The sequence below is a fragment of the Rhinolophus sinicus genome, linkage group LG09, assembly GCF_036562045.2.
Source record: "Rhinolophus sinicus isolate RSC01 linkage group LG09, ASM3656204v1, whole genome shotgun sequence".
Taxonomy (NCBI): domain Eukaryota; kingdom Metazoa; phylum Chordata; class Mammalia; order Chiroptera; family Rhinolophidae; genus Rhinolophus; species Rhinolophus sinicus.
The window spans coordinates 99,020,529-99,046,567 of record NC_133758.1 but is presented as its reverse complement, the minus strand read 5'-3'; the positions used below and the strand labels follow the sequence as shown (position 1 = coordinate 99,046,567).

Sequence of the window (26,039 nt, the reverse complement as noted above, 5' to 3'; positions counted from 1 at the left end):
AGAATAAGAGTGAAAAGCAAGAATATAGGTAAGTCTTAGAAATATCATACTGAGTAAAAAATTCAAATCCCTTTAAAATATATTCACTAGGACGGCATTTTTATAAAGCCCCAAATCAAATAAAAATAAACAATGCATTGTTTTGGAAAATGCATATGTACATATGATGAAACTATTTTAAATAAAGTAATGAAGTGATAACAAAATTTGGAATACTGACTACCTTTGACAGAGGAAGCAGAATGGGAAAGGAGTGGAGCACATTTGGCTTAACAAACGTTGGGAATCTTTCAGTTCATAATTTGAATGATAGGTAAATATCTAATTTATCATTATGCTTTGTCTCTTTTATATATGCATATGTTTTTATATGTATCAATATTAAATAATAATATTTTACAAACCAAAACCTTCAACACTCCTCTTAGGAGGCAATCTGAAACATAAAAGACGTGACTCATTCCCTCCCTTTTTCCTAATATGCTTCCTGGCTCCATTCATGGTTTGCCTACGCATCCCATGTCCAGAAGACAGTCTTACTTCAGGAGCTCTGGCTTAGAATCTCATTCATGCTCCCAATCATGCACAGACTGTACCTGTCATTGGTTAAAGATTCAAAGAAAGTAATATATATTGAATACCTATATGTGCTATGCTCTTTTGTATTTTTTCTCACCAGATAAGAAAATGTAAACATGGAAAACAGTTTAAACTACTTAGCCCATATCACCAAACTAGAGTGCAGTAGACAGACTGAACTAAGTTTCATCTTACTACTATTTCTACTTCAATGCTAGTCTCTAACAACAGTGCACTAGTGCACAAGACCAATCTCAGTCTTAAAAGCTCTCTTGAAAATGCATGTGTAGCTTGTTCAAGACAGGGGGTTGAGCATTACGTTTAGCTGCCTTCCCATGCCAATCCTATGAAAATGATGGGAAGACACATATTCAAAGAAAGAATGAATTCAAAATCATATTGGAAAACGAGAAAGTGTACAATGAGTGAAAGCAAAAACAATTTGAAGAATTAAAGAAAGTGATGAAAAACCTAGTGGAAAAAATTAGTAAAAGTTAACAACGGACAATTCATGGAAGGCTAATGAACACATCCTTATTCACAATCAAAAAATATATAATAAAGCAGCAATGTGACAATGATTCTATTATTTAATGCTTCTATTGGCTCTTGCTCATGGTGCCGTGTTTCCTTGCATGTTCTGTGATTTTTTTTGCCTGTAAGCTCATGTATATTGGAATCTTTCACAATCCTGTAATGTCTGGATTTATGTACACTATTCCAGATAGAATTTTTGTTTGATTCTGCCAAGGGCATTAGGGTATGACCAACCCAAAGCCACTTTAAATTAAGTTATTGGTTTGAGGTTTTTAGTGTATATGAGTAGTAAAAATCTGTCTTGAACATTCCTAAGAAGGATAGTTTCTGGTTGGGAATTCTCAAGGAATATTTCCCTACCTCTTCCCAATGAGAAGATAGAGAAAAGAAAGTTTCCTTTCTTTAGTGCTAGTATTTTTGTTTATTTTAAACAAATTTACCCTTAAACAAAGGTGTGTGCCCTTGAAGCTATAATATTATACAGGTATCTCTTAGTAGACTTTACACCCTGAATAGACCCTAGGCTTGGTCCAAGCTCTCTCTCTCTATACCCATCAAAACAGGAATTCAAGGTCATCAGGTTTGTAACCAGTACATCAGAAAGAAAACCAGTTTTGGTGTTCCTTGTCTCTCTGATTCCTGCTGTTTAGTCATACTTTTGTGTGTGTGTGTGTGTGTGTGTGTGTGTGTGTGTGTGTGACTAAAAGATGACAGCTAAATGACAAAATGTGTTTTTAATATTTTAACTAACATATTCAGTTGTCTTTCAGTATTCACACATCTAACCTAACATAGTGCCAGAAATAAAAGTCTATGTTTTATTGTTTTGTTTTTATTTTGATTAACCATCTTTCCAAAGGCATATAGTATATATGATTCTTATCCACAGAAAACATGTAATTCAGTTAGGATATATAGGAATAAAAAATATTTAAGTATATTGTAAGAGAGACATATGAGGCAAAATAACACAATAATACAGTATGGAATATAGTATGTGTGGGAGGCATTAATTGTGGAAAATTTAAATTCCCATTTAACTGATTAAATAGCAGTTGCATTTAAGTGAATTTGGGACTTGTAGAAAGAAAAGTTAACAGCACATCATGGGACGGGGGATTACCTACGTGAAGTAATGAAAAATGAGGTTGGTGAAAGGATATCCAGAAGTATCAAACAGATAAAGCATTTTGTAGGCTTAATAGAAGAGCTTCAATTCAATTCAATGCAATAGGCATTAGAGATTTTTAATGCGTTCTTGAACAGGGGAGTTAAGATAGAAGCAATATTAGAAAAAAGATTATTTTAACCACTCTCTGGGTTGGAGAGGAGTGAGCAGAGAAAGGATGCAAAGATATTATTTCAGTCAGCATAAAGAAATGAAAGGCCTGAACTATACCATAAGGTATAGCTATAAAAACGAGACATAGATTCCAAAACGTTGGTGGGAAAATAAACAAGGCTTAGGGGGAAAAAGCGGAATAAAAAATTAAGAGTTAGCTTAGCAAAGTAGCATTCATAGGATTTCTACTGAAAGATGGTAATGCCAATTTATTTGGAAAAGGTGGTTAAGAAATTAGGTTTCCACATATTAAACTTCACGGAGTCATAGGGCCTCCAAGAGCATTAACTAAGCTCATTCAGCAGCCATTTTTCCCATCTGTGGAGTGAGTGCACCCGCTGTTCTTCTAACTGTATAGCATCTCTGTTGATAATCACATCTACCATGATGGCTTAATTATGTGCCTGTGTAGATGTTTCCCAATCTACATGTTCAGCCAAGGTCTCCTTATTAAGCTCCTTACTTACATGTCCAACGGCTCCTCAGACTTCCTTTATGAGAATGTATGTTAAAGCAGCACCACAATCTTTGAATCTCTATGTGAAATATTTCCCTATACTTAATTCTATTCCTATATCACATCTCTCCAGAAATCACACCATCATTTAACCTGGCAGAAGACTGGCAATCACCCTCCCTACCAACAATATCCAAGTAATGACCATGAACTGATGGTATTAACTGATTGAAAATTCTTTGATTTGTCCTCTCTCTATCCCTACAGTCACAGCCTCAATTTAGGCTCATATTATGTCTCAACTGGATTACTCTAATTGTTTGCTAATTAGAATCTGGCTCTAGGTCCATGCCCCATTAATCAATATTTCACACCACCAGTGGAGTGACCTTTCAGAAACATAAATCTGATCGCATTACTCCCAGCATGCTTCAGAGGCTTCACTAGCTTCCCCAAGACTTATGTTCATGACTCTCAAGTGAAAATATGAGATTCCAGATTTGTTATCCAGGAAGGCATGGTTCTTTGGTGGAAAACTATTGCTATTGTCAATTAGTGTTACTGATAGGAATGGGCTCCTTGAGTGTATTTGGGGGGAGGAATAAAAATAATTGTCAATCTATAGGAAAAATCTATGGGTCATCTGTGGGTGCCCAAGGACATCCATGTTCTGGGCCCTGCTCATCTCTCCAGTTTCGCCTCTCCCAGTGCACTTTTCTCTCCACACTCCTCTCTTTTCCTCCCCAACACAAAACTCTTCACTGATTTGGATCCTATTTGCAGTTCCTCAAAGATGTTGGGCTGTTTCATGCGTTTTGCTGTTTGGTATTAGGTCTCTCGTTCTATGATTCTCTTCTCCCATTTGTCTATCTGACAAAACTCACATTAAATGTCAATGTAATCAAATGTAATTTGTTTTCCCATAAAGCCTTTCCAAGTCTCCACTATGGGATTGACAACTTCTTGCCATGCATACTTCTATCATCTCACCAATGGCACTGTATTCCTTTTATTGTTTATAGGTCTGTGTTTCCTCTAGGGAAAGGTAGCTTCTTTAAGAGCAGGGTCTATATCTCATCATACTTCGAACCTGCAGCCCCTACGGCAATGCCTGGCATACAGCAGTGCTCAGAGAATGTTTATTCAGTGGCTGATAGAATATAGAATATATAAGGACTCCACTAGCACTCAGATCCTCTGGGTAAAAATACTCTGAAAACATCTGCATGGCAAAGGGAAGTGAGAAAAACTGGAGATACAGATCTGAAATTTACCTTCATACAAGTGGTTGTTTTTGCACATAAGAGTTTAGGAGCTAGGATTGTTAAGGTAATAACTGTACAGAAATAAAGAGCACTTGTTATATTCTTTCATATCATTTTAATTTCTCTTGACCTTGTAAAAAATGCTGGAATGATATGTGCTCTACAAAGCCTAATAGAGCATACTTATTCAGTAAATATTATTTTTATTTGGAATAAATTGTTCTGGCCTGATATTTTGGGATAAAGACATGATGCTCTATGTAAAATAATTTGCTTCTAAAATAAAAGGTCTCCGGGATTCTCACTGATACTTAACTATATCCATATTGAGGAAAAACCATGAGTCAAATTTTTCAGTCTCTGAAATGTTGGATTATCCAAAAATAAATATATATTATATTATAGATAGATAGAGAGTCACCAAATTTTTTACCCTTAAATTGTGTTATTGAAAGTCCAAGTTAAAGCTAGAGAATATGTATTTCACTGTCAAAAAATTTTAGGCCTTCATAATAGAGTCAGAACCTTAATAAGGATTTCACGTTAGTGACCTTCCAGATATTACACTATATTTTTAACACATCAAATACAGCTACAATTATATTTATGTTAGAGTTACAGTTTGTCAAGTGGCTTATTAGATTGTTCTAAATGCATGTCTGGGGTAAAGTCTGGTTTATTAAACAATTATAAGTTGTCAGTCACTGTAAATGGATTTACTTGGTGAGTTGTATAATACATACTATAGTCATCAGTTAGAGACTATTTAAAAAACAGAAGTTAGTCATCCATAAGTAGTAGGCCTGTTTCTACTTAAAATTGACAGGAATAATCCAGTGATGAAAAAGGACACATAACTTTGAGGCAGAGAGTGGGTGTCAAAGAAGAAGGGGGTTGGGGAAGATCTAAAATTACATCTCTGTAAAGAAAAAAAAAAAAAAAAAAAAAAAAAAACAGAAAAAGAGAATGAAATCCAGTAAAATAAACCTAGAAAATGTTGGTTTCTGGAGTGAAGAGGCACAAAGAGCCTTCGGGATGTCCCAATCTCCCCTGAGGCCGTGTAGGCTTGGTGAGAGAGGTACCTGCTGCCTCTGACCTTTGACACATTTATGATGATTCCTTGGAGATGGCTTCAGTGCCCCTGGGAGAATGTCCTGGAGAGCAGAGGTGTCCCTGGGGGAATGTCAGCCATTTAGAACAGCACCTAGAGCTCACAGGCGTGGGGGTGGGGGTGGGGTGCGTTCCCCACTTATTGGTAATCCACCAGTGCTGGGATGGGGGGTGACTTTGGGGATCCTCTAAGAAACACTTTTTTTCCTCAATGGTTATATTTTAAGTGTATTAGAAAAAAATAGAACACAGTAAACCCGCGATTTTGTAGATGCTATTACTTGCGACGAGACTAAATTTAAAAAAACATAGTGAGTGGACTTAAAATTGTTTTTCAAGAAAAATATGAAGTAAATAGGGATACAAGTGATATGCAGTTCAGGCAAACATACTAAGGGTGTTTTTTAAAGTACTGAAGTTAGAGAAACACTAGCATAAGCTAATAAAGGAGCAACTACTCTCAGATTTGTGACAATGCATTTTATGGCCTGGAAGTCAGGAATTGGATAACGTGAACCTAAATCCACCAAACAAATAGTCTGAAAGAATAGATCACATTGAGGTTGCTGTGGTCTTGGAATGTAGGTTCCATAGAACGGAAACTCAGAAATAGCACCAAAAGGATGTCAATAGATTGCACTTGATTATGAGGTTAAGAAATGGAAGCTGATGATCAAACGCGCATGTAGCACACAATACATGTTAACAGTTCAGAAATACTTACTTCCTCTTTTTAATTGTGTTCCTGCCAAGCAGTGGATCAAGGACTGGATCTACTGTTTCCTCAAGGTTTTCAATTAAGACGACATCTCCAAAGGCCAAAGCAGTTTCAATCACATTCAAAAACCTTAAAATTCAGTCAGAATGGAGATAATAAAACACAAATAAGCACAGGAAAAATGTTCAAAATTATTTATGTTAAATTATGTTTAATTTCATGTAGATATTTTAAATGAGACAAACTAACTTAGAGAAAGCTATTTAATAAAGTAGTATTCTTCCTTAACTAGATTACATAGAAATTAAAGATTAGATTTTGAGATAAATTTTAGTTATATTTTCCAAGTGACCTTCAACAGTTTGAACTAAGAAGATTATGTGCAAATTAGTTACTTTTGATAATAATCAGGGCTGAAATAAATGTAACTTTCTAAACACCATAGATTTCAATTTAAATTTATTCAATAGGTCTTTTTTTTATTAAAAAAATCAAATTTTATTAAATGCCTTATGATTTTATCATATTTTCATTTTTTTTAAACCTTTAGGTTCTGTCATGTAAAGAGGTGGAACTATCATTTTACTTCATTCCTACTCTTCAAAAACAGTCTGTCTCCTTTGGAAACCACTTTCTCCAAGTGTTCAGAAAAGCAAGGAGTACATTTATCTGCACAACTACAGAAATTCCATATTTCATTTTACATGTGAAAGATGATGGAAGGGTTAAATGAAATATCAGTAAATCTAAAATTATTTATTCAACAGCAAATTATGTATTTATCCAGCTACATACAAGACAGCTTTCTACTTATCAGATAGCACTGTGATGAAGACCCAATAACAGGAAATCTCAGGGTAGATTCCGTTCTCAAAAGCAACATGTAAAACTTGACTAGAATTAAATTATCTTCAAGCATTCAATATTCGGACTTCTAGCCATGTTAAAATCCTACTGGAAGCAAAGTATATATTTAGGAATCTGACTATTAACATCATTAAACCTATTTATGCAGTTGACAATTCTTGTGTTACCATATGCTAGATGCTCTAAGGATGGATTATAATACATTATATTTCCATTCTTGGCCTTATGAAATCAACATATTTTTCCTCTCAAATGCAGTGTTTATTCTTACCTCCAAACTAAGTTCCTCTTCGTGTAAGTGGATACTGCCCACTGTAAATGCTTTTTCAACTGATACTTTATGTGAAACATGAGCAGGCACATAAACAAGTAGTACCAAATTGTCACATTTCATAGTGGCAGAGAGGTCTAACACATGCCAGGACTTTGTATAAATCAGACCTATTTCACAGCGGCTAAACAGAAAGCCAATCCTTCAGATTTCACATACCCTTTCTGGCCCAAATGTGTGACTTTCAGGTTAGTGCCATACTTATTCTTGATCCACTTAATTCCCTGTTGCTGGGGGTCTATCATTAGGGGCCAGCGCGCACAGTGTGTTAGGATAGTGGCGTTTTCGGTTGACATTCTGTCACTGGGCAGTCCTTCATTACTCCAGGCGGCAATTGTAGCATCATCCGTCAACATGGCAATCAAGTCCAGGCCTTTAGTTATTGGGATGGAAACCTTGAAAATCAGAGTTAGATGCAATAAACTGACAGAGTGGCAGAGTAAATGTCTCAGAACCACAGACAAGGAAACAAGAAACCCGAGCCAAGAGAACACATGCAAATTCTCTGTGGACTCTCTGATGGGAAATAAAACTCTCATCATGACATACAATTGGACCCGAGAAGCCTGGTACTCACCTCTCAGAATTCTGTCAACTGCAGTATTCAGCATCTTGTTTATTACTACAGCTATTTGGCCTCAAGTGAAAGGGACTTGGACCCATACATACATCCAAAGTTATTCCAACAAGGTGAGAGTGAATTTAGACACCAAGAAGTATGGCAGGACAACAGAAATGTATTTGCCCAATGGAGTAATCACCCCACATAAGCAATGCTAAAATGCACTATCTTGCTCAGGCATTTCATCTTTTACTACAGGCCACCACTACAAAGAGATGACTTCTCTTTCTGAGATGGGTTATGGAATGTATCGAGTCCACCAGAACTCCATCAGCTTGCCAGTTGTGCCCAGGAACTTAGATTACAATCTCTCCTCTGCCTATGTTGTGATTGTGGAAAGTAACATTGAAAACTAGGGAGCTGTCTCCTTTAAAAGAGAGAAAGAGAAAGAGAAAAAGGATAATCTATTTTAAAGAATAAGGATCATTCTTTATACAAATGGACTGACTTTACCAAAAATAAACAAGATCATGGGAAGCAATTTATTTGTTTGGTCATCAATCACCAAACGTTTATTGAGTACCTCCTACATATAAAACACTGTCTGGAGACACCAAAATGAACAAGATGAAAAAGGAGCTACTCCCAAGGCTTGATGGAAACATGCCTCCGTAAGGGATTATAGGAAGAGCCCTACTTGGAGTAGCCACCAAGGCCACAGCAGCTAGAGTATGATTTATTGGTTGACCACAGAGCTTCAGCAAACAAAGTGTTGGAAAAAGTCCCACAGTGAAGCTGGAGGGGTCACTTAGATGTCAATATAGGAAAAGTAGCACTGTTGGCGACTACAATGCTCTTAGAAATAAACTCTGTATCCCCTAGCCACAAACCTTGGTATCTGACTTGATATAGTTTCCTTAATGACACAAGCCGATTGGTATCCTTTGAAATGAGCATTCTCCTGTTAGTAAAAGATATGTGGCTTTAATTTGTTACTTTCTACGTAATAGAAACAACCTGAAACAACTGGAGGCTTGAATTAACTTGAATTTCTGAAGCTAACAGGAGTAACAGAAGGTACGCATGTAGGTCTTGTATTGTAATTCTATAGATTGTTTGAGCACCTACTGTTTGTAAAGTGGAATGCAGGGGATCAAAGGGAATCCCAGCTTCCCCCCTTTTTAATGGTCAGGTTAGTCTACTAGGGGAAATGAAGCAGCCAAGTCATGTTAAAGAATATCATAAATACTGTGACATACTTTGAGACTTAAATGTTTATAAACACATTTTAGGATGTTTTCTTTATACTGTTATATTCAAATAGATAGTTGCGTGACTGCATAAAAAAATTTTTTTTTAAATAAACTTTAATCCATGTGTATCTTCTTTTAAGTCCACTCCTCTTTTGAGAATTCCTTGAAAGAGTCTATAGAAAGGAAAATGAGTTTGGAAACCAAGTGCAAAGAGGGAGCCCTTTAAGTCCAAAGTCAGCTTAGTAAGTCAGCAAAGCTCCACCTAATTGCTTCATTAAATAGTGTCAACATGTCAGTCAGGATGCTACTATAAGATAAGGCTGAAGGGGTGGTGCAGGGAGAAGGAAAGAGGCTCCCCTCTTTGGAAAGAAGCTTTTGCTAGAGAGAAGCTCCTGCCCTGAGCCAAGGTTAACTAATCCTCACACCAAACACATATCAGAATCCTCTGAAAACTGACCAACTGGCATATTCCAAAGGAAAAAAGGGAACTTCCTGATGAGGTAAGGCTCCCAGTTTCTCCTAATATGATGGTAACAAAACAACCAATGTTTATAACGTGTTAAATGTTTACAAAATTTATTCATATACATTCACTGTTTTTCATTGTCTCATTTAACTCTTACAGGAGTTCTGAAAAGTAGACACCTTTATTTTTTAGCCTAGGACATTGAGGCTTGGAAAGGTTAACACCAATAATAAATCCATATGTTTGTTCTGTCTATAAATCGCTAGGTCAGATTAATGAATAGAGTGCAAATGCCGTCATGAATTTGCCCATGTCTGTCTGTCTGCCCAGCAGACAACTTTAGCTGGAAACAATTTTAGATAATTTTACTTGGACCCTCTAGGACACGTATGTCCTCTACCCCGTTCTTTTCAGTCACCACCCTCTGTGCTACTCTTTGGATGGAAACAATGTGGGGTAATGGTTTAATTTGGATGTTCAAGATCATGTATGTTCACTGTCCCTGTCCCTTTCAGTTATCACCATGCTACTCTGTTTCTCCATCCCATCCTACAGACTCATGCCCCCACTGTTGCACAATCCTTCCCACCTGTCCTTTAGTGTCATAGTCTTGTTTGGACCAAACTCTCTTGCTCTCTCTACCTATTTGTCTTAACTAAAACCTAGATTTCCCCTACAGCAATGGCTATCAACCCCAAGCTACATCCTAGAATCACACGAATGTTTTCAAAGGATGCCAACACCCAGCCCCCGATCTCTCATGATTCAATTCCATGTGGCATCAATATGTTTTTAAAAGTTTACTTCCACGTGATTTATAATGGAATATTATTCAGGCATAAAAAGGAATGAAATACCAATACAGGCTACATCATGGATGAACCTTGAAAACATGCTACGTGAAAGAAGTCAGTTGTAAAATACCACATTTGTGTAAGTTCGTTTATATGTAATATTCAGAACAGGCAAATCTATACAGACATAAAATAGGTTAGTGTTTGTCTAAGCTTGGAGAGGATGGGGTGATTGGGATCATAGCTAATGAGTATGAGTTTTACTTTTGGGGTGATGAAAATGTTCTGGAATTAACTGTGATGATGATTGCACAACTCCGTGAATACACTAAACACCACGAAATTGTATACAGTACGTAAATTATATCTCAATGGAAACAAGTACCGAGCATCCACAATGTTCCAGGAGCCATTCTAGAGCAGTGAACAGAACATACAAAATCCTTCCTTCCATAGATATTACATTCTAGTTGGGGGAGGGGGAAGATATTAACCATACAAATGAATGAAATAACATTAGAAATTGATAATGTTACAGTGAAAATAAATGGACTGGGATGAGGGATGCTGAGAGATGGAGGTTGTAATCATATCTAAGGCTTTGAAGGTATTATTTGAACAAAGACCTGATAGATGGAAGGGAGTGAGTCATGTATATGTCCTGAAGGAATTCACTTCAAGACAGAGGAAACAGCTAGTGCCATTGGGCCTGAGGTTGGAGCACATATGATATATTCATGGAAGGTGGCTAGTGTGACTGGAGCAGAGTAGTGAGGAAAAGAATAATAGGAAGTGAGATAAAGAGAGACAATGGGACCAAATCCCATAGCGTTTTATAAAGTTATGTAGGGTTTCTGGCTTTTGCTCTGAGTATCATAGTGGTAGCCAAAGGGATTCTACAAGAAAAGTCACGTAATCTGATTGCATTTTTAAAGGATCACACTGGCTGACATGTTGAGATCTGATTTGAAGAGAAGCAACAAAGGTAAAAGTAGGGAAGCCAGTTAGGTTTTTACAGTATTCCAAGAGAGGAATATGGGTTGGCCCAGGATGGGAGCAGTGAAGGTGGTAAAAATATATTTTGAAGGTGTTGTCTACAGAATGTCCTAGATGGACTGGAAACAGGTGTCAGAAAAAATAGCAAACCCAAGGTGACTATAAGTTTTTTGGCCTGCGCTAAGAAGAATGGAGCTGCCATTAAACAAATTAGGAATATTGGGTAGAAGAGTTTTGGGGGAAGATCATGATTTCAGTTTGGGTGTGCCATGTCTGAGACATGTTCCAGACATAGAAGAGTAGACGCCATCATCTTGGCTGCAGATGTGTATTTGGGAGTTTCTGGTGTACAGGTGACATTGAATGTCATAAACTTGGGAAGAAGCAGCTCAAAGATTGAAGTCTGAGCATTTCAACATTAAGAAGTTGGCAGGAAGAGGAAAAACCAACAAAGAAGTCAAAGGAGGACTCACCAGTGAGGTAGGAGGAAGATGGAGAGAGGGAGATGTCTCGGAATCAAGTGAAGAAAGTATTGATGGAGGATGGAGTGATGAGCTACATCAAAAACAGTCAATAGTCAAGTCAGTATGATGAGCATGGAAAATAAACCGGTAGACTTAGCAACGTGGAAGCAAAATCCAACAAGAGTCGTGGTGGAGCGATGGGGACAAAAGCCTGTCTGGAGTGACTCAGAGAAAATGGAAGGAGGATTTGAAGATAGTGAATAGAGATTTTATGAAGCGATCACTGCACATGAGAGCAGAGAACTGGAGGAGTAGCTGGAGGACAAGATGGGTCAAGAGAAATTTGTTGGTGTATTTTTTTTCAATTACAGTTAACATTCAGTATTATATCAGTTTCAGGTGTAAAGCATAGTGGTCATACACTTATATAACAAAGTGACCACCCTGATAAATCTAGTCCCCACCTGGCACTATACATAGTTATTACAATGTCATTGACTGTATTCCCTATGCTGTACTTTACATCCCCATGACTATTTTGTAACTGCCAACTTGTACTTCTTAATCCCTTCACCTTTTTCACACTGTCCCCCAAACTTCCCTCCCACGTGGCAACCATCAGTTTGTTCTCTTTTATTTATTTTTTTAAGTGAGAAATAACTATGTATTGGAATGCTGGCGGGAATGATTTAGTAATGAATAAGTAGAGAGGGAAAAATTGATGATGATAGAGAGGTGAATATTGCTCTAGAACTGTCCTTGAGGAAGGGAAAGAGGATGGACACTAGTACAGAACACCAATGGTTGATCTTAGATAAAAGTGCCAGTTTTCCAATGTACAGCCCAGGGAAGGAAGACAATATATGAGCATAGATGTTGGTAGAGAAGAGATGTGGTTGTGGGAGTTTATACGTTATCATATGAGTATTAAATATATCAAGTACCTCGCTACATCCTCGAATGCTTCTGAACTCTATTCTAGTCTAGTTTTCTACTTCCCCATGCAGAACCACTTCATTGTAATTACTGTAGTTTTAGAAAATATTTTAATATCTTGAAGGAGAAGTGCCCTCTTACTGTTCTATTTCAAAATTATCTTGGTGTTCTAAAAAACATATTCTTCTGACAAACTTTAGAATCACTGGTTCAAGTAAAAATATAATTCCCCTTGGATTTCTGGCTTGAACTTAATTAAATTTATTTACTAAATTGGGGGAAATTGATGTATTTAGAATATGAAGTCTTCATTTCTAGGAGCACATGAAGGGAATACTGGCTTGCTTTATAAAGAGTTCCTTCCAAGGTTACCGTAAATGTGTCAAATGATCATTAACAAATGACATGTTTGTCTTAAAGAGTTTAAAAATCATACAAATCACAGTCAGTTGTTGACTGGTTAATTTACAAACCATTAGAATCCCCAGGATAGCCAAGCCAAAGTGACAAGCCAGAGACACTTCGGTGACAGTTACCTACAGACAAGCAGAGCTCTAGAAAACACCCTATATATTGAGGAGAAGAGGAGCTGCTTCTCGGAAGGACAAGATCAGGGAACACTGTCGAAGGAAACTTAATCAAAACTTAACACTAGTAAACAATTTCAGCTCCTCTTGGACCCTGGCACACGTTCATACAGATGTGACTGCCTTCCCACTTGGCTGAGACTGAATCTAGAAGTCATAAAAGGTAAGTAGATCAGAAACTGGAAACCTCTATTTCATAAGGGCAGGCATTTGTTATGTTGTATGTAGTACTTTCTGCCAGGTGTCTTAGAGACAGAAAAGTCTCTTCCAAAGGGATGTCACTTACATAATTTAGAATCACTTTTCTTCCTTTGGTATTGCTATGGTCAGACATGAGGGGGAGAGGAAGCTGGTTGTGTTTTACAGTCTGTTTCTCAGTTTGCATGGTGCCTGTGTTCTCAAGAAAAAAGGGCAGAGTGTCTGTTTTCAGAGTGATGACTGAAAACGACATGGGGTTCCCAGAAGAGAATTGAGGGGCCAGAATAAAACATAGGCCCACAGTTAAAAAAATATATGTTTAGCATATATCATCAGAAAATGATCAATTTGCTCTGGTTATATGTTTAGACATTTTGGATAAGTAAACCAATGTAAATTTTTTTTTTATTATTCCTTTTCAAAACAAAATTTTATTTTCATGGAACCCCATGTTTGCAATTTTAAGTAAATGGGAAAGTATACTTGTAAGTGAACCCATACAGTTCACACCCGTTATTAGCAATGTAGAACATTAATATACAGAGAGATTTAGAATATCTTAAAGGCTGGATGTGTAAACTAAGAACCTGCTTTATTTAGTCAACTGAGATAACACAGTGTTGCATAGAAAACAATGGTCTGGAAGTCAGAAGTCTAATTTCCTGCTCTGTATGACCTTAGTCAAGTCATTTAAACTTTCTGTGTCTCAGTTTTCTCTATTAGGAGGACATTAAACTAGATGACTTCAAATCTTCCAAAACTATGATTTCACTTTGCTTATGGGTTTGAAGTTTCCAATTTAGGATGAGCTATTTTTATATCAAAATATGTACAAAATGCTACACTTTTCATCTGAAAGGAGTCATGGAAAAACAATCTTTAACAAATAACTCGTTTCATGCTACATGATAATAACCCAAGTTTGAATTCAACTACAAGTTTTGTTAAAGCAGTTTTCCAACTATATTTCTATAGTTTATACAATTAATTTTTATATTTGTCATCTCCCTGTTTAACCATCATTAAAGTAAGAAAAACGACAACACAAGAAACATCTCTCTCACACCAGAATTTCCAGTCAGTTATTGTTACTGAAGTACAAAAGAGCAGGGTATACATACTGCTTTTACTGCTGAAATTTCAAGATGATGCTTCCAAAGATTAACAGAGTAAGGAACTGAACTTACCTTCTGTTGAAGAAAGGGAATCCACTTGCAATCTACCAGTTCCTGGCGATACTGTTTCGTAAAGGATCCTACATAAGACACGAAGGCTGCCGCAAGGAGAACGTCTCCACAGAGTGTCTTCTCTTGAGCTTCAAAGGACTTAATAGACTGACTCCAGCGAATCTTCTCTGACTGAAAGATAAAATGACTCAGCTGTAATTGTAGGGTGAGTATCAACTCAGCAAATTCTTACCGTAATTACCTTAGAGCAGTTTAAGTCTATGTCCTGCATAGTCTTGAGAGGGAACAAAACATAACTGGTTGGCATGACTATTATAAATCGTTCATGTGTTTGAAACCCATCATTCTGAAGGAGCGCTCATTCTCTCCTCAGTGGAATTTACTACAATATGACATTAGGTCTTAAACATCTTCTCATTCGATGCCCTAACTCTTTCCTCATGATTGAGGTCCTTCTTGAAAGGCGGACGGTCCGTCTCCTATCTCTAGAGTGGAAGACCAAGAGTTATGGCCAAGACTGAATGATGTTAGGATTTTTAATGGCAGCTTGGCTGCTCTCCACTCCTCCTGCTTTTCAGCAATGTTACTACAGTGTCCTAGACATTTAAAAAAAACCCAAAAAAACAACAAAAGGAAAATACTGGCTATGGGCTTACGGTATTATAAGAAAAGGAAAATAACAAACACCACTCATGTTAATTAATTAAAACATAAAGCTTAAAGGGCCACCTATCCTAGATTCTGTTTATTAAAGAATAGTGCTGGTAGTTACTAAACTTGGGTTATTTTTCTAATAAAATCACTCGATGGGTGGCAGAACCCATTCCCTGCATGAAAACATGGAATCAGAAGGACTTCACTAACCTTGAAGATAATACAATCAAAGAATGCAGTGGAAGGCTTTATGTCTAGTTGAATGGCCATTTAAAATCTGATTTTCAGGTTAAGTATGTGGAGCCTTTAATACTGGATTTGAATAAAAGGGCAATAAATATGGCCTGACTAAGCTGTAGGGTAGTTCACTAATTCGCTTGGCTTCAATGCATGCTAAAAGTGAATGCAACATTCTAAGCACATGCAAGTGATCAGGCCCTGAAAAAAAAATCATCACTTTGATAGTACAAGCAAAGAACCCTGTGGAATTTAGCTTTTCTCATGAAAGAAGAGTGACCACAGAAAACAAGTGATATATGTCAGAACAGATTGAAATCCCAGTTGCTTGCAAGTCATCATAATATCCCCAACACTGAGATCATGAAATTAGCAGGTGAAAATGGTTATCAAAGCTGTTTAAATATAGCCTCCTTGCTTTGCTGGATAAAGATCACCCCAAGTTAGCTATAAAATTAAACATCAAGGAACTTCCATTCTCTGCCCTCTTTATAGAATTCATTACTTTCCCTCCTCAGCTACTGACAATATATCCATTAATTTTGAAGAGAAATCTCTCATTTACCTTCCCTCCATCTTTGTTGTCTTTGGTTAGTAAATGATAAACAATAAAGTGCACCCACCTCATTCTCCAAAACAGCTTTGAAATTTGAAGCTTTACTAAACATAGACTTATTGGCTATTGAAATCGTCAATAATTTCACTATACCACCCACGCAACATAAATCATTACTGACATTGGCTAACAAGAGTTTAAGAGTTGGAACATGTCCTGTAATAAATTTCTAGACAGTTAAAAATCACTATCATTTTATTCTAATGCATTATAGATTGCCTGTAATGTCATCCTGGCTGGGGTGACCCATTTCTAATTTTGAACAGCTGTTCAGCTCGGGAGTTAGTTAATGATTAAATATAAATTGCCTGATTTATTAGTCTGAATGGTTGAGCTTCCAGGTCAATGCTATATAGACAAAATCATCAGTCTTGATGCTTTTCAGAAGTTAACTATGTCCTGTTCTAGTCAGAAAGAATTTATCCTCAAAGGAAAAGGTCTGACATCTTCAATTAATCCTTTAAAAAATACACACACACACACACACACACACACACACACACACACACACACACATTTTGCTGGTTAACACTATTCAACGTTTTTTTCCCTTCCTCGTCTAAATCATCTTAAGTAAAGCCTTTGGAAGAGACTGTTGTGTGTTAGAGACACATGGTAGAGCCTGTTTCCCCCTTCATAAAACTTTCATTTTGAAAATACTTCATGAAAACAGTCTAATTAAATGGTGCTTTTTCCTTTCCTCAGGTACTTCACAAGTGGTAAACACTTGAAACTGCTTAAATCTTTCCACTTTAAATGGGAGAAGCTGTAAACTCCACCAGAAGTGGTGGAATTTCTCAACTAACCTAAGAAAAATGGTCTTCAAAGGGTCCCCCATTTTTCTTTAACATAGGCTCCCAAAGCTCACTCATTCATTCACTCATTCATTCAACAAATATCTATTGATGGCTGTGATGTGCCAGGGGCTAGCCTATATGCCTGGGATCAAGCAGTGCAGAAAACAGGTGAAGTTCCTATTCTTGAGGAGCTTATATATGTGTATATATATACATAAGTGTGTATGTCATGTGCTGATAAATCCTATGAAAAAAACAATAAAGCAGAGTCAGAGCTACCAAGCAGAATATGTGCAGGGGGCATGCTCTTTCACAAAGGGAGATCAGAGAAAACCATGTGATAAGGAGACGTTTTAGCAGAGACCTGAAGGAAGTGAGGGTACCAGTGATGTCATTATTGGGGGAAATGAAAGCCACGTGGAGGAAAAAGACAAAAGGAATACAAGATAGGAGAGTGACTGGCTGTATGAGGAAGAGCAAGGACAGTGAAGATGGAGCAAGAGGGAAGGTGGCAGGAGTGAGGATAGGAGGTATCCAGAAGCCAGACCCTGGGTCATGTAGGACCTTGTAGGCCAGGGAGAGCCTTTGGACTGTATGTTGAGTTGGATAATTCTGAGAGAGTGGTGACATGAGCAGACTTTCTTTTTAAAAACATCACTCAGCTGCAGTGAAGGGAGTGGATTTTTGAAGGGTAATAGTGGAGGCTGGGGTGGTACCCCAGGGCAGAGATGCTGGTGGCCTGGACCAGCATGGTGAGGTGAAGTTGGTAAGAATGCTGAGATTCTGAATGGACTTGGAAGGGAGACCCAACACAATAAATATAAGGATGGATTGGATACAGGTTGTGAGGAAAAGAGCAAAAAGTCAAGGGTGATTCCAAAGCTTTTGGCCAGCACAACTGAAGAACAAAACTGCAATTTTTGAGATGGAACGGAGAGAGAGGATTTTGCAGGAGGAACTATGAGTTTTTGTATCACGAACTGTGAGTTTCAGAGGGATGATGGGTTTAAATCTGTTGCTTGTGTGTAAATTAGGTTTTTGAAAGTCTACTATAGTATAAGAAGTTAATCTATCACCCACCTCAACACTTCCTAACACACATTTTCCCCTTTTGTGTCTGTCTTCGTTCACTTAGCATGACATTTTCAAGGTTCATCCATGTTGTAGCATGTATCAGTACTTCAATCCTTTTTATGGTCGAATAATATTCCATTGTGTGAGTATATCACACATGGGAGAGCAAATAAAAACAGTGACTTACTGAGGTCAAAGGCCGTATGTTTTTCTACCTCTCAAACAGGTGAAAGTTAAGAATTATAAAAAAAAACACTTTTAATCTTTACATTTAATGAACTAACTGTTGACATTAGCATGTCACCTCTAAAAAGATATCACAGGAGAAAAATAAATCATGCAGGCTTAGCTTGAATTGATGTTCTGATGGTAGAATTCAATTGTAAATGTATGTTAAAAGATACAAACAACAGTTCAGTACCACAGTTACCTAGCAGCAGTCCTGAGTTTATAACACACCGAGGAAAACTACTGAGCTCATGGCTATATACTAAATCATACAGGGAATCTGTCATTTTTCACTTGGGGTAAGTTAGAACTATAGTATGAATGATGACTAAATATTCTTCTTTGTTGTTGATTCCATGTCCATTTAGCTATTACTGACAGCAAATAAAGATAAAAGCCAAAAAAGCTGATCTGAATATTTTGGTTAAAATTTTGGAAGAAAAGGTTAACTTGCCTCAAGTTCCTTGACAAGTCTGTTAGCTAGTTCGATGGTTTTGTTCGTTTGGTTCACCTCTTCTTGACACTGAACTTTCTTGGCTATTGCTTTTTCAAATGAAGCTGTGAGTCTGCTCAGATTTCGATCCAGATCCTGAATAAGAGTCAAAATTAAGTTTTGAGCCATCTTTAGATAAAACAGCAATATTATAATCATCTTAAAACATCTATTACCTTAAGGTAAATGAAACACACCTCTGACCCTCCTTTGACCTTTGCCCCTGCAGCAAAATATGTTAGGGAAGATGGAGAAGAGGATATAGTGACAATAAATGCATCAGTGCCACCGTGACTGCCAGGTCCCCATGCAGTCTTCTCGCTTTCCTTCTGCACTGGACAGAGGGCGGTCAGCGACTAGAGTAAGTGGATGTACCCTGCAGACTCACACATATTCTGGATGTACATTTCCCTCTCTCTTGTGCCTAAGCCTCATCCTCTAGTCCCAGCTTTTTTAATGATAAGGGTCATTTTTTGGTTCTCCTCCTACTCACTCTACATTTCCCATTTGGTTCATTACTCAGGCAATGAAGAGGGGTGTTAATGATTGAGCCCCTTCAGACCTCAGCAACCTGACCCAGGTTGGCCAGAAGATCTTCTTTTCTGGAAACTTGGGATTGGAACTCAGAGGTATGTCTTTATCCTTAGCAACAAAAGACCTGGGGAAATGTGTAAGGCCTTTGGAAGGCCTAATTTAGAGCAGAATCATCTTCCACCCAGGGGACTGGAAAGCAGGGGAAACCACTCCAGAGAAAGAGAAAGATGAAAGGGAAGCAAGATGAGAAGTCACATGACCCTAGAGAGACAACAAAAGATGTTCATGGCTGCTTCCCATTTCCTGGACTGCTTTCCCTCTAGGCACACATTTTTCATCAGTTCCATGAGTCACGCTTGTGTCCTTTTTGGCTTAAGGGTTTCTAAGTGGGCGTCTATAACTTATAACCAAAAAAGGCTTGACTAAGATATCAAATTCTTGGGAGACTCATTATAGCATCTTGTTACCTGCAAGTTCTAACAATGCTAAATAAGAGTTATAACATTGCTTTTGTAAATGCGTGCAAAGTTCCAAGAGGCTTTAATAAGCACATGTAAGCTCTGGCATCAGATACGTGAGTTCATATTTGGACCAGCTAAGCAGCCGCATCAAGGTGGGCTGTTTCCTTAACCTTGCTATTTCTAAGCTTCATCAGCTGAAAAATGGAGATAATAATGGTACCCAATTCATAGGATTGACCTAAATATACATAAAACTAAGGTATAAAATGAAATATCAGTTCTTAAAGCTGGGAAGGGGAGCTGGGAAGGGGAGCTGGGAAGGGGAGCTTGCTGTTAACAGTCTCTTGCATTTGCTTCTATGCCTCTTGGGAAGAGACATGGACACGTTTTGCTCTGCACTTTCTTTCCCAAGATATGTCCATGGCAGATAGGCTTGGATGATAGAGACAGTGTTTCTCTTGAGGCAGAAGACAGATTTGTTTCCTGACCAGACTAATACAGATATGTTTCCATCTGGGGCAAAAGTTGGGTCTGTTTACTTGCAGTCCTCTTTATATTGGGGGTTTCCTAAGTTTGGGATTTCTCAGCAGTGACACAAACCCACTGTGTACAACATCAGCTGGTCTACTGTGCATCACTCCCATGGGAACTGGGGGCCAAAGGAACTGACAGAAGCAGGAAGCTCATGCTTCATGCTGTGCTGTGAGTAATAAAGTCCTTTGGTCTCTGACCCATAAGTCTCCGGTCTTCTGCCAGCATCTATGAAACTGTTGCAGGATAACTCGTGAGCCTGAAAGTAGGGCAAAATCTTGGTCCCTTCACAGTTCTTGACAGGCCCTGGCCTCTCAGGTTCTAAGAGTAAATGGAGTGGAGAAAGAGAGAATTACCTAAAGGACCCCAGCCCACCAGATACCTTACACCAGTGGTTCTCAAACTTGAGTGTGTATCAGAACCACCTGGAGCGCTTGATGAAACCCAGGTTCCTGGGCTCCTACTCCAGAGTTTCTCATTCAGTAGGTCTAGGGTATAGTCTGAACGTCTGCGTTTCTAACACATTCCCAGGTGACACTAAATGCTGCCGTTGGTCTAGGGAATACACTCTGAGAACTGCTGTCCTAAAGAGACTGAACCTGGATTTTATTCCTGGCCATCCATAGACGCTGTATATGTGAGAGGCATGATGGCCTTTCTTCTACGCAGGCTCAGCATTTTTTTTTGTTTTCATCAAACCTTCACTGTGAGGCCATCTTCTAGTCCAAAGCTAGAGATAAAGATGTGAAAGAACAAATACATAGAGACTAGCACTGTATGAATGAATTTCCATCACAGCACAAGTGCTGATATCAGACACATCCCTGCTTTCCTAGACAAGAAGGCAACAGGAGGCATAAGATCAGGGAAGCCCAGGAGGGAGGAGAAATGAGAGGCTGGAGGAACTGGAGGCAAAGCTAGCAGAAATTATCATTTCACTCGGCTCAAACCTTGACTCGACTGTGCGTCAGCAGACAGAAATTATGGAGAGGTCCTTTGTGTTTGGCATAACTAACCATGGTGTTTTCATAGAGAACTGAACCTTGGTGGGAACTGCAGCCAGAGACTCTGTGGCAATAATGATGTCTCTGTGGAAATCCATTGAATGGAATTCTTGAATGGGGGGCGGGTCAAGGGATCCTTTTCTTCATAAAGCCATTTCAATTATTACTCTGTCTTCTCTTCTCTGTGTTTGCAAACTTAGTTCTAAGGCTTATGGACATGTGAACCTCTGCTTACATTGTGAGTCTTTGAAAACAATTGACATGAACAATTCTTGTCAGCTGGTTGCAGGCTGTGTCCAAAGGATTACTAAATCTGCAATCACAAAAAGTCTTAACTTTTGTTTCACACATGGCTGTCTTGAATATCCTCATCACCTTTTCTGTGAACATTAAATTGCTTCTAATGTTTACATAAAGCCATTGACGATAGAGGGCAACATTTTTCTAAAGGTTTTAGTCAAGTTGACAGTGAGAGTTTTGACAGATGAAGATAACTTTTATAAAATTAATATGTTTATCCTTAATTTGTCTAAATCAGCTGTAGTTGACTCATTTTTCTTTCAACAATCACCAGGTGTTTATTGACTAGTATATTTGATGTTGTACCAGGAACACGTACTGATAGGACAGAAATGAGAGGAGTGTCAGGTCACCTGGCCGGAGAGTGATGGTCGGGAAGTTCTGTTAGAGGAAGCAGCCTTGAAAGACAAAGGGGTGTTAGTTACCCAGAGAGGTGGTGAAATTTTCTGTATCTTCAACAGAAAGCTTTTGGGGTTATTAACCATCTTATTAAAAGAATTACTTAAAAAAAGATACCTTATAATTATTGAATAGTAAAATGAGAGCACAGTTTAATCCCTTCCGGGTATATTTGAGGAGTCAAGGCTTTGGGCTCTGATCTGGAAAGACGAGCTCACACTTCTTTTTTCAAGACCTGGCCCTGAAATCTAGGAGGCACTCTATTTGAAAATCCTGTTCTTTTTAGCCAAATTAACAAGTAGTGGCCCCAGACACAATGAGGCCTAGTTGAAGTCCTGTTCTGTTAGAAGCTGGGCTTGGGTGCTTGGCCACTCTGAGCACCAGAGTCCAGACTGCTGTGGTTGCTGAGGTCACCTGCTCAGGGACCCCTGGCCAGATTTACTGTGACATGGGAACATCCCCCCTGAGGTCCACCCTCGGCTCCCTTTGTTCCTTATTCTTTACATTCCCATTGGACAGTCTCTCGACACACATGATCTTCACACCAACAATTCCCAAATCTATGTTCCTGAGCCAGACTTCTCTCTCAAACTCCAGTTCTGACCCCTGAACACCTAACGTGTGTTTGCTACACAAAGCGAGTGGGAACCAACATGCATGAAGCACTGGCGGGTACTACACAACGAACCGCATCTTGATACACCAGGATTCATAGGTGGGAAGTAAGAGAGTTAACCTAATTTTAGCTGAAAGAAATTCACTGGAGGGAAATGGGGACCGGGGGTTGCTGGAGGGAAGGAAAGGAATGAACCACATACAGACACCCAGGAGCAGGAACTACTCGAAAGTCTCACCTGGACACTGTCACTGGAATGCATGGACTCTGTTTTCAGTCTTTTTTTCATTTTGCTCCTGATTCAAATTTTAGGGATGGTGTGTGTATGGGGTGTCAAACTGGCAAAGCTTGGATACTATATCTAGTCTTCAGCTAAAAGAGCAAAGGGCACCCCTGGTAAAAGCCCCACCTGAGTGTATCCAATGAGGAAAGATAATTCCCTATCTGGATTCCAGGGGCCAAAAATCATAAACGCCCACTTGACAGGTAGCTGTTACTATCACCACTTCGTAGATAAGAAACTGAAGCTCTGAGGATTTCCCTACGTTTCCAGGGTTATACAGCCTTCACACCCTGATTGCACTACTCCACGCTGCCTTGTCAGGCGTCTCCAACTCATCATCTCCACTCTGTGTTCAGCCCATCAGGCAGACTTGCATCTATTTCACTCTCTCCATCATGGCTGCTCCTGCTTCAGCTGAGGCCCTAACCGTGCCTCTTTCCCCGCCCCCCATTTTTTCCCTTCCCCCCTGGTTAAAGCTGTTGTTTCTCAGTCTAGTTGTGCAGGACACAGCTCCCTGGCCCATGCTGGTATTATGAGCCTTGCATTCCCCCAGGCTGAGGCAGTTGGATGCAGGTTGTCTGACGGAGTCCACGGAACACAGCAGCTCACGCCCAGCTTGGGCTGCTCACAGCAGCCCAGCTCCAGGGAGAGCCGTTGTTCACAATCTTAGCTGTAGAGGGCGCAGCTCACTGGCCCATGTGCGAATCGAGCTGGCGACCTCGGCATTAGGAGCATGGTGCTCCAACCACCTGAGCCACCGGGTCGGCCCCTGACTGTGCCTTCTAACTTGTCTGTCTGCCCCTAGATGCTTCTCTGCCTCCAGCTTCCATTCAGTTGCTGAAAAGCTAGTTTGATCATGTCATTACCTATTAAAATCTCTCAATATCACTATTCATATCAAATTTAAATTCTGTGGCATAAAAGACAAGGAAGGCCTTTGCTCATCTTTGCAAGTTCATCTTTCATTCCTTCCTGCTATTCCTAATCTTCCCCAAAACACTCATCTTAGGGCTCCGGCCTCCTAAGATTCTTCAAGTGTACCAACTGCTTTGTCCTTGTTATTTTTGTTCTTTACAGGAATACCTCTCTGGACCTAATTATCCTGGTGACTTTTGAAGCCCCTGTCAGATACATCTTCATTATGAAACTTTCTCTAATTTCTCCAGGCTCAGTACTTTTTTTGGCGCTCCTGTTGCATTCTATATATATCATCACATACAAGTATATACAGAGGGTGCCAAAAAAATGTGTACATATTTTAAGAAAGGAAAAAACTGTATTAAAACTGTATAAATTTTTTTTTGTGTGCCGCTGGTACTTATGATGCTGGACTGGAATGACTGGTTATGTATTTGTAAAAACAGTAACGATAATAATATTTGTGGCTAATATTCTCTAAGCACTTAGCTGTGTGCTACCGTGTTTCCCCGAAAATAAGACCTAGCTGGATAGTCAGCTCTAATGTGTCTTTTGGAGCAAAAATTAACATAAGACCCAGTATTATATATTATATTATATTATATTATATTATATTATATTATATTATATTATATTATACCCAGTCTTATATTATAACAAAATAACACCGGGTCTTATATTAATTTTTGCTCCAAAAGACGCATTAGACCTGATGGTCCGGCTAGGTCTTATTTTCAGAGAAACATGGTAGGTACCATGCTAAATTCTTAATATGAATTACTCTCATTTAATCCTCAAAATCCTAACAAGGAGTGGATGCTATTATAATACTTACTTCACAGATGAGAAAACGGAGGCTAGGAGAGGTTCACTAACTTGCGCAACATCAAATAGTGGAGCCAGGATATAAACCCAGGCAGTCTGGCTCCAGAATCCTTGCTCTTAGAATAACTGTGTGCTACATTCATCCTTCTAATACCAGACCATGAAAGTTTCATAAGTGCAGAAACCATGAAAGGTCCCACTTCTGCAGTGTCTAGCATACAGCGGATAAGGAATATCTCCTAAAGAAGTACGTAAATGAAAACATTAATGAAGGATTGAATTCCTTTCTGTTTGGAAGGGCTCAGATGTGGCTCCCCAGAAAGGGGATCTTAAGGGAGGAGGTACCATCTCTTGGGAAAGTCTTCAGGGTTATAGTTTGCACTCACCTCCAGCTTTTTCCTGATAGCTTCTAGTTTTTCAGTAGCTGCAGCCAATTCTAAGTTTGCTTGGGCTAACGCTTGGCGTTTCGGCTCTACGTCACAGTAGACCTGAAAATCCATATGGGGTTTAATTCATGAGGTAATAAAGATGCAAAAAGGACAAGTAATCATTCAATCCTACGTTTGCTGGAAGCTTTATAATTAAAATCTCTAATTCATCTAGTAATTGCTTGTTTATTTCTTAGCAATGGTACTACTTAATGGCAGAGCAAAAAGCTACGTGTCCTTCCAAGTGCTCTCTGCTTGTCCATTATTTACTCATTTATTCTGGACATGAAAGTTACAAGTACTTGCATTAAATGCTATCTATATATGTCAGACACCATTCAGACACTAAAATTAGTTTGTCATAAAATTTGGATAGAATCCTATCACTAGAAATTGCAGTGTGCAGGAACTGTGGCTAAAGCTGGGATCAAGTCTTGACTTTAAGACAGAAAATAAGTGTGGAGGAATTCTCTGGATCCAGAAAGGAAAAGCAGAAGATAGCCTCACACAGTAGTAACCACGCTTTTTCACTTTCTTTTCTAAGCTCCCTGGCCACCTTAAGTGTTTGAATGGGTGGTTTGAGAATTTAGGTGGATCAATTTTTTTCCTTTTGGGGAGAAAGGAAGGAGATTAAATTTTATTTCCTATTTTATAGCAAAACAACACAGAACACAGCCATGGTTTAGAACAGAGCGGTCAGGCATTTTATTATGGCGAGAGGCCATATATCAACAGCAATCTGTCTCAATTCTTTCTCTATACAGGTATCCGCTAAAGAGAAAGAAAGATTGTCAGGGTCCTGTGGGTCCCCAGTGTAAAGAACACAGCCTGGTTTTCTGAAAAATCTTTCCGGGAAGGACACTGACTATACTTGGCATTTCCTCAGTAATTCTAGTTTTGAATTTAACATACAACCTTCCAAGACAAAAATGAGTTAGGGCGAGGTATTTTTTCCTTTTTACATCCAGTATTCTGCAAAGTACTTGGAATAT

At 38.6% G+C, this 26,039-nt stretch overlaps 1 protein-coding gene across 3 annotated transcripts in view; it reads right to left on the bottom strand.

Moving 5' to 3' along the window:
• Positions 1–26,039, bottom strand: part of DNAH11 (dynein axonemal heavy chain 11) — a 291,367-nt gene that overhangs the window by 68,904 nt on the left and 196,424 nt on the right. For all 3 annotated transcript variants that reach the window (XM_074340834.1, XM_074340835.1, XM_074340836.1), the window contains 5 exons: positions 25,006–25,107; positions 18,706–18,844; positions 14,650–14,816; positions 7,366–7,601; positions 6,015–6,137 (listed from right to left, as the gene is read on the bottom strand). In XM_074340834.1, the coding sequence (XP_074196935.1) occupies positions 6,015–6,137; positions 7,366–7,601; positions 14,650–14,816; positions 18,706–18,844; positions 25,006–25,107 (767 nt within the window). The remainder of the gene's footprint in view (positions 1–6,014; positions 6,138–7,365; positions 7,602–14,649; positions 14,817–18,705; positions 18,845–25,005; positions 25,108–26,039) is intronic.